Source organism: Grampus griseus (assembly GCF_964374135.1).
Source record: "Grampus griseus genome assembly, chromosome: 1".
Taxonomy (NCBI): domain Eukaryota; kingdom Metazoa; phylum Chordata; class Mammalia; order Artiodactyla; family Delphinidae; genus Grampus; species Grampus griseus.
The window spans coordinates 162,460,167-162,469,884 of NC_139017.1; the positions used below are offsets into that span (position 1 = coordinate 162,460,167).

At 48.4% G+C, this 9,718-nt stretch overlaps 1 protein-coding gene across 1 annotated transcript; it reads left to right on the forward strand.

Moving 5' to 3' along the window:
- Nucleotides 1-3,179: 3,179 nt before the first annotated feature.
- Nucleotides 3,180-9,580, forward strand: GPATCH3 (G-patch domain containing 3; the record flags this gene model as incomplete). The annotated part of the gene is made up of 7 exons (XM_082661316.1): nt 3,180-3,612; nt 4,886-5,304; nt 6,829-7,003; nt 7,343-7,402; nt 8,006-8,127; nt 8,236-8,363; nt 8,862-9,580. The coding sequence occupies 7 exons, from the start codon at nt 3,180-3,182 to the stop codon at nt 9,097-9,099; spliced, it is 1,575 nt and encodes a 524-aa protein (XP_082517442.1). The 3' UTR covers nt 9,100-9,580.
- Between the last annotated feature and the right edge of the window lie 138 nt (nt 9,581-9,718).

A 9,718-nucleotide genomic window follows, 5' to 3' on the forward strand; every position in this document is an offset into this window, starting at 1 on the left:
AATCGGAATTACCGAGTCATAGAACACGTGCTCAACTTGAGTAGATCTTGCTAGTTTTCTAAAATAGTGTACCAATCTAAACATCCCTCGGCAGATTTTAAAATCCAGACGTAACGTGGTCCCTTTTCACAGTTACCCAGATGCTCGTTAGAACTGTTTTTATTTTTTATTTCTTGAATAGGTGGATATTTGCGATCACCACAATGTAATTACTTGCTTTATTGCTTTTTGAAATATTATTTTCCCTTTTAAGATTTTAAAAATATTGGTAAAATATGGGACTTCCCTGGTGGTTCAGTGGTTAAGAATCTGCCTTCCAATGCAGGGGACGTGGGTTTGATCCCTGGGCAGGGAACTAAGATCCCACATGCCACGAGGCAACTAAGGCCACGTGCCGTAACTACTGAGCCCATGCACTCTGGAGCCCTCGTGCCACAACTAGAGAGAAGCCCGCGCACCACAGCGAAAAATCCCACGTGCTGCAACTAAGACCCAACACAGCCAAAAATAAATTAATGTTTTAAAAAAACTTTAAAAATATTGAGTAAAATAAGATATTTATAAAATATATGTAATATATAAAGAGTAACAGTACTGAGAATTCCCCGGCATTCAGTGGTTAGGACCCAGTGCTTTCACTGCCACGGGCCCAGGTTTAAAAAAAAAAAAAAAAAAAAGAGTAGCAGTACAAGAACCCTCATCATTGTTCCACAGATCATTATTGCCATCAACTTTTGACATCTTTCTAAATCTATCACCCAAAGGTAATGACTACCCTGAATTGGGGGTTAATCATCTCTTGATGCCTCCCAAAGGCAGCAAGGCCTCCAACAACCAACCAGCTTTCCCTAAGCACCTACTATGTGAAAGGCGTACAAAGATGAAAAATTAAAATAAGTAGGGAGGGACTTCCCCAGTGGCTAAGACTCCACGCTTCCACTGCAGGTTCGATCCTTGGTTGGGGAATTAAGATTCCCACATGCCACAACTAAGAGTTCACATGCTGCAACTGAAGATCCCGCGTGCCGCAACTAAGACCTGGAGCAGCCAAATAAATAAATAAATATTTATAAATAAATAAAATAAAATAAGTAGGGAAAGCCCTCTCATGTTTGTGGCTCCCCATTCTCATGAAAATAACAGGTAACGTCTAAGGAGGGTTTACAATATGCTAGGCATTTACCGGACACGCAGGCTCAGCGGCCACGGCTCACGGGCCCAGCTGCTCCGCGGCATGTGGGATCTTCCCGGACCAGGGCACGAACCCGTGTCCCCTGTATCTGCAGGCGGCCTCTCAACCACTGTGCCACCAGGGAAGCCCTACTGAGGACTTTTATAAGCGTGATGACATTAAATTCTCACCACAGTCCTCTAAGGGTAGGGACTATTATTCCTATCCAACAGATGAGGAAATTTAGGTTCAGAGAAGTTAAGTAACTTGCCCCAAGTCACACTGCTAGCTAAGGATCAAATTTCTAAGCCTTGACTTTTTTTTTTTCCTGGCAGCACCACGTGGCTTGCGGGATCGCAGATTGAACCGGCCTGGCAGTGAAAGCGCGGAATCCTAACCACTAGGCAACCAGGGAACTCCCTTTATGATCTTAAAGCATACTTATATGTGTATCCTTAAAAAATGTTGATTTGTATTTTTTGAACTTTATACAAGTGGAATATTCTGTTTTCTGACTTATTTTCACTCAGTATCATATACCTGAAATTATTGGTACTGAATGCCAGTTTTTGCTCCTACAAACACTGCAGCTATGAATATTCATACATACTGTCAAATAACAAACAAATCTGGACTTAGGAAGGAGGGACTTTATTTGAAGTGATTATTGCAAGGAAGGAAAGGAGCTACTGAAATAGGGAGAAGGAAGCTATTGCAAAGAGAGAAGCTCTAACCGTAGACCTACACGCGTCTCAAGGGTTAGGCAAAGAGGTTTTCTTTCACAGGGAGGAGTAAATAAGGCTAGAAAGAACTGGGTGTGAGGAAGTGGGATGACCAGGAATGGCTTATGGCACAATAGATCAGAGAATGTTTTACCCTGAACCCAGCCTATTCTCAGGAGGGGCTGTTAAGGAGGGGTTGTGTACAGCTCAAGCTGGGGGAGGGGGACACAGTGCAAAGTTCATGGACCTGGAGGAAGGAGAGCAGCTTAACCAAAGTTTAGTTAACAAGCATTTTGTTTTCGTTGTTCTGTGGGGAAAAGCAGTTCATCTAAGCGTTTATGAGGCAAAGAATTGAAATTTGGAGTCTGTGTCTAGCCTTGCCATAGGTAAACAAGGGGGCACCCATGAGTTTTATCTAAGTAATATAAGGAAGGGTGTCTCTTTGCAGTAAGTCATGTTCCAGAACACAAAAGGGTGGGAGGGGTTTCTTAACTTTTCCAGGATCACAGGGCTTGAGCGAGGTTCAACATTGTCGGTACATCTCCTGATAAACATACGCAAGAATTTCTTTAAAATATATAACTATAAGTGGAATGGCTGGGTCAAAAGGTATGTGTAGTTTCACTTTTACAGGGTAATGCCAAATTGTTTTCCAAAGTGGTGGTACCAGTTCACACTTCCAACAGCGCATGGGAGCTCCAGTTGCTCTATATCGTCAGGGTTTAAAAGAGGATTTGAGGATTTAAATTTTTTGCCAACGTGGTGGCTATGAAGTGGGTCTCATTACATTTCCTTGATGATTGAGACTGAGCATCTTTCATTGTTAACTGCATGTGTTTCTCTTCTGTGAAGGGTCTTCGGCCCACTTTTCAATTGGATTATCTTACTGATTTTGTGAGAGTTCACCAATATGTTTTGGTAGCATAAATGGATTTACGACTGAAAAGGCCCTAAACTGATAAAGAACTGCGATTAGGTTTGGGAGATATCCAACAGCTAAAAATCTTAAACACAGCCTCTCCCTCGGGCTTCTGATTTGATCCTCACTAGCGTCTTATGAAACAGAGCCGTAACCCCACTTCTCAGGTCAGTTTTACCCATCACCACCGGCTTCTGTCTGTGGGAAAGGGACCTAGCGACTTCCTCCCGTGCTTTCCCAGCTCTTGGTTCCACGTCCTCAATCCCGGCGAACTAATCACCGGTTACGCAGTATTTATCGCAGCACCTCAACGCCCCTCGCAATATTCTCGCAACTGTTGGTTCCAGCCGATCATGTGACACCCAAGATGGCGGCGTCCAGTGCGGCGGAGGAGGCGGCGGTTTACTTAATAGTGAGCGGTATCCCGTCGGAGTTGCGCTCAGCCCAGCTACGGAGCTACTTTAGCCAGTTCCGGGAACAGTGCGGCTGTGGCTTCCTCTGTTTCCACTACCGGCATCGGCCTGAGCGGGCCCCTCCCCAGGCTGCTCCCGACTCTACCCTAACTCCTATCCGCCAGGGTCTCGCCCAGACTTCACTCAACGATGCCCGCACTCTCTCCACTCAGGACTCTGCTCCTGCCCAGACCCGCACCTGCTGCTGCGTCATCTCGGTACGGGGGCCAACTCAAGCCCAGAGGTTTCTCCGTATGTACTCGGGCCGCCGGTGGCTGGATTCTCAGGGGACTTGCTTACCTGGTCGTTGTTTCATCCGCAGACTTCGGCTACCTACTGAGGCATCAGGTACGAGTAGGAGAGAGAATAGACTGGGACTACTAGAGGCACTGGAACAGAGGCACCGTCCCTGAGGATTGTTGAGGATAAGTCAGGTCTCTCGTTAGGGCTCTTTAGGAGTTTATATCATTTCTGGACAAAGTTTCAGGCTCAACTCTCACGTTAGAAAAACTCGGGGGGGAAAAAAAAAGAGGGCTATTCAGATGATCTTTCCCATTTATTAAGTCTATTTATTAAGTCTATCCTCTTTTGCACTGACATAGAAGGGGAAAAAGGAAATCAGATATTGTCTTTGTTGCTCTCCACCCAGTCCTCTGTTGGCAAGATGCAAATGAAGAGACAAACTCTTTTCTCTGGACAGCTCCCATTTTCATGGGAAATCACTTTGATAGGGAAACAGGAAGCACAGTGCAGGGCCCTCTAATTTATTCATTCAACAAATCTAGCCTGTATTGCTAGACGTAGTGTGACTCTAGCTGGTATGCAGAGCACAGTTGGACACAGTCTGTGCTCAGAATCCAGAGAGGAAGACAGATTTGTAAAAAGGTAAGTGTCACAGAGATGCCATTCTAATTGTTAACGTTTACTGAGCACTTCCTGTGCACTTACTGGGCACGGTTCGAAGTCTTTTCGTTTTCTTATTGACTCTTCACAACAATCCTATAAGGTAGGAGCTATTGTTACCCATTTTATAAGTGAGGAAACTGAAGAATACGGAAGTTATGTTATATTACAAGGTGACAGAGTCACAGTACTAACTGGGCGTTTTGCTCCAGAGGCTGTGCTCTTTAACACCAACTGCTGTGAGATGACAGGGGAGGGAGAAACCCATTTCCTAGAAGGATTAGGAAATGTGGCTTTGCATCTGGATCTTGAAAGATAAACAGGAGTTGGTGGGAAAGAATGGTGTTCAAAGTAAATGGCATTTGCAAAGACACAGATATGTGAAAGCCCATGAAACTCTCAGGGCATGTTAAATTGTTTGATGTGATTGGAACACATGGTATGACGGTGTGCAGGGGGTGAGGGTTGGTGGCAGTTGAAAATCAAAAGGTCATCAGGAATCAGATCTGGAAGAAACTTATGAGCTTAGCCTAGGTGATGAGAAATGGCATGAGATTACTAGGTGGTTCTGGTCAGGGAACAGAGGAAGGGACTCTGGAAAAGTTTGAAAGGGAGAAACAGCATTAGGCTAAAGGATTTAAACCTTGAACAGTTTCTGACTCAAGTGTTGCTGGAGACTTCTAGGTTTCAAGAGCTATTCTTCTCCCTGCTTTCCAAGGTTTGGACTCCTTTCCCTTCAAGACCCGGAAGGAACTGCAGAGTCGGAAGGCTGAGAGTGAAGCCTTCACGCTGGCCGACCTGAGGCAACTGCCAGAGCTGAACCCACCGGTGCTGATGCCCAACGGGAATGTGGGGACTCCCCTGCGGGTCTTTTTGGAGTTGATCCGGGCCTGCCGTCTACCCCCTCGGATCATCACCCAGCTGCATCTCCAGTTCCCCAAGACAGGTTCCTCCCGGCGCTACGGCAATGTGCCCTTCAAGTATGAGGACTCAGAGACTGTGGAGCAGGCAGAGCTTGTGTACACAGCCGAGGGTGAGGAGATACCCCAGGGAACCTGCTTGGCAGACGTACCAGCCAACCCCTGTGAAGAGCCAGAGGAAGAAGAGGAAGAGGAAGAAGAGTCACACTCAGATGACGTGAGTACAGGGAGCCACCTTGTCCTTGCTGGCAGCTTAGAGAGGCCAAGGCGTTAACAGCACCGCTCTTCAATTGTGTATTACCAGAGTTCTAAACCTGGGGTCCTCAGGAGGCTTCCAAAGACTTTGAACTCCCTGACCTTGAACGTAAAACTGCATTTGCACGTGCAGGTATATGTTTCTTTGGGAGAGGGGCCAGAGCTTTTATCAAAAGATTCTCAAAGGGGTCTTCTTTTCATTCCTTCAGAAGAAATGTAAGGAGGGTCCCTTTCATTGATGAAATCCACTGACCAAGAGATAAGATCACCTAAGGAAGCAGAGGCACAGCTGGGATGTGAACCCAGTCCCCTTCGCTGCTTGTCTAACTTCTGTGTGCTTTCATTATGTGGTTGAGAAGTCGCCTCTATTTTCTGACCTTGAGTCTGTGGATTGAACACTAGCCTCCACTCTAACTTTATCAATGAAATAGACGTTTCTTCTACGTCTTTCTCCAAACTTGTTTGTTCATCCATACAATCGGGAGAGGTGTGATTTGTTGGGAAACTTTTTAAATGCATACTCTGGGTAAGAAGTAATTGACCTGTGTCTTCAAAATTCCCAGCTCAGAGTTGCTAACACATCTGGACCACATCCTTAGTGTGTGGTACTGTCCTGCCTTTTCTCCAGCCCCTGCTCTGTAGCAGTGATTCCTGAGACCTCCTGGAGTTTAACTGGGGCAGGAGTCCCCAAGATTTCAAGCCAGGAGTCATTCTGTCATTCCACAAGTCCAGTCAAGCAGTTGTAAACACAGGGGCTAGCACAGGATTCCAAAGACATTTTAAGACTCATTTCCTTCCCACAAAGAGCCTTCAAGCTCCCTGAAGAGAGAGAACCAGCATCTGGAAAGGGGATGTGGTATGGTATGGGTTTGAACGCTGGCTCTGCCCCTCTCTTAGGCAAATCACTTTACTCCTCTAAATCGAGGTTTCATCACCTGTAGAATGGGAATAATGGTACTAACCTCACAGCGTTGTTGGGGTGATTAAAGGAGCTAAGGTATGTGAAGGGCCTGACACAGTAGACGATAAGTTTAGTTCCTGTCCCTTCTTTCTTTGTGACATAATGTAGAAAGGCATAAACAGGGTGTATTGATTAGCAGTGAGAAATTCAGAGACCAGTGAGAGTGGTGGGGGACCTCATGTGAGCTACAGAACTTGAGGAATGAGGAGGATTTAACCAAGTGAAGAGGAGGTGGTGGTGGAAGAGGAGGGCAGATATTCGGGCAGGGAGAACAACATGGCCAAAAGCACAGGGATAAGAGTGAGTCAGGCTTGTGGCGGAAGGGGCCAAGTATGTTGAGAAACAGGGCATGGAGAGATGTTTTGGTCACGGCTTAGGGGCCAGAAAGTGCTGCTTCTCAGAGAAATTTGGAGGAAAGGAGCCGAGGTCCCATCTATGGGACCTCCTGTGCACTGAGCTGCCCTCCTCGTGGGCCTGAGGTCAGGAAGCTGGACAGGCAGATCACCTCTCCCCACCTTCTCCCAGGACGATGAGCGGGGTGAGGAGTGGGAGCGGCACGAAGCGCTGCATGAGGACGTGACCGGGCAGGAGCGGACCACTGAGCAGCTCTTTGAGGAGGAGATCGAGCTCAAGTGGGAGAAGGGCGGCTCAGGCCTGGTGTTCTACACTGATGCCCAATTCTGGCAGGAAGAGGAAGGAGGTAACACTGGCACCCGGGCAAGGGCAGGGGTGATCCCTGCTGCGTTCGCTCAGGGCGCTGTGCTCCACACGGTGGGTTCCCTGGCAGTGAGCCCAACTAAAGGGCTAGGGAAGAGGCTTACACTGGTCGTATATGAGAGACCAGCCATCCTTTCTAGGGGTGAGGGATCAGTGGAGTGGAGAGAAAATGCCCTCCTACAAATTCTGAATGACCCCCCTTCAGAGGAGAGATTTGAAGATAAAATCAAAAGCCCCAAGTTCTAGGAAGTCTAATTTAATTTAACTCTTGACAGAACTGAGAGTCCTTGGCTCACTCTGCTTGATGCTTTTCTATCTGCAGACTTTGATGAACAGACAGCCGATGACTGGGATGTGGATATGAGTGTGTACTACGATGCAGGTACTGGGCCAGAGGTTGCAGTACTGGGAGGTGGAATGGTGCCCTGGCCTTGCAGTGACACTTTACCAGACCTGCTTAGCAGAGGCTGAGACAGGGCACCAGTTCCCTTGGGGTAGCCCGCTAAGAGGTTCCTCTCTTAAAACATCTTTAGTTGAGTGCATTAAGTGCTGGTTGTGGGCAGAGCCTTTTTCCTTTCTTTGTGCAGGAAGGACATGTGGTGACAGCCCTCAGGGAGCTCTGGTTCTGATGGGCAGACCCTAGTAGAGTGGGAGGGTCAGGAGTTCGGGCTCTGATTAAGAATTTAGATCCTGGAGTCAGAAATGACCTAGGGTGGTTGGGGGGTGGGAAGGGAAGACCTGGGTCCTAATTCTCTCTCTCATTTTTTGGCTTTATGACTTTTCTGTACTTCAGTTTCCTCATCTGTAAGATGAGACAGCTGTGGTTCTTATTCTTGGTGAGCTCCCAGTCTAATGGGAGAAATAATAATACAGTAATAACACACCATAAAAATGAATATTTAAATCTTGTGAGGGCCTAGAAACCTGATTTTACCCCCCTTCTGCTGAGAGAGACCCTTCCACAAATTGGGCTCTACTTCCTCAGATGGTGGAGACAAGGATGCCCGAGACTCTGTCCAAATTCGTCTGGAACAGAGACTCCGTGATGGCCAGGAGGCCGGCTCCGTGATTGGACACCAGGTGGGCACCTTCGAGCGCCACACCAAGGTGAGCACTGTGCCAGCCCGCCGACCCCTCTCTTTTCCTTCTTTACCCTCATTCCCTTCCCCGCCCCCACAGGAGCCCCATCTCAAGTCTTCTCCCTTCCCTCTGCAGGGCATTGGGCGGAAGGTGATGGAGCGGCAGGGCTGGGCCGAGGGCCAGGGCCTGGGCAGCGGGTGCTCAGGGGTGCCCGAGGCCCTGGATAGTGACGGCCAGCACCCTAGATGCAAGCGTGGATTGGGGTGAGTATGGGTGAGGGACTTCCCTGGGAGCCCAAGTGAGCCTTTCAGCTGTACCCTCTTCCCTCTGGTTTTGGATTGGGTGCTAGAGACGCCTAGGGAATGAACTTCAAAACAGAATTAGAAGGAAAAAGTATGTTTGGCGCTAACGTTTTCAAGACTGAGTCCTCAGGCTTGACACGATCATTAATCTCCTGGGGGAGTCATTCCCCCAAGTCTGAGGAGTTTGGCTTGATGATTGCTATTAGAAAGTGACTGTAAGTCAGAGTGGTGACAGTTGTTCTAAATTTCGTGTACCATTTAAAATGAAAGCAGTATGTGAGGCCTCTGGTTGCTGGCACTATCAATGGATGGATAAGGGGGCTGGAGAGCAAAGATCCAGATTCAAATGCTCAGTCTTTGGGACAAACCACATATGAAGTAGCTTCTACCCTGTTCTTTCTCAAACCCTTTACTGCTGTGAGATAGCAGCCCTCTCACTGAGAGCTCTTTTTGATCCAGGTACCATGGAGAGAAGCTCCAGCCATTTGTGCAACCAAAGAGGCCCCGTGGAACTGGCTTAGGGCTCATCTCCACCATCTACGATGAGCCCCTACCCCAGGACCAGGGGGATTCGCTGCTCCGCCGCCAGCCACCCACCAGCATGAAGTTTCGCACAGATATGGCTTTTGTGAGGGGTTCCAGCTGTGCCTCGGACAGCCCCTCAGAGCGTGAGTGGCAAGTTCAAGGGCTTCCTTAATCAGGATCACTCATAATTGCACAGTGGCAGCCCTCTGCCTGGCCCTGTCTCCCACGGAAGCAGAAACAACTATGGGAGCAGCAGTCTGCGCGGCTTGTTCAGAACTTGCCTTCTGCCTGTCTACCTCAGGGGCATTTTTATAAAAAGCCCCCTATCCTCCCTTTTGATGATAGCGCTTAATGACTTGTCCTCGGTGGTCTCCTAACTCTAGTCCCTGTTTGGGCTTGCTCCTGTTGCCTCCCCCAGCACCGTGAAAACTGGATTGACTGAGGTTATCGTCACAACCTTCCTGGGGGCAAGGGGAGGGTGGGAGTGGGTTCAGCATGAAGCCCAGAAAGAGGGGAAAAGGGACATGGAAGAGGAGAGGATTTGTGGTTGGAAGAGACGCTCTTGGGGCGGGCCCTCCATCGCCTCTACCCTTAACTGGCTGGGACCGGGCAGCGGAGAGTCCGCTGCAGGTGTCCCGGGTCTGCGACCTGACGAGAGAATAAAAAACTTTACTACCGAATTTCTCTTTCTCTTCTAATTCGGCCGGGAGGAAGGTGGAGAAATCCCCAGAAAGGTAACCGCCCTCTCCCCCAGGCCCCCACGTCCGCCCCACGCACCGACGTCACCGCGC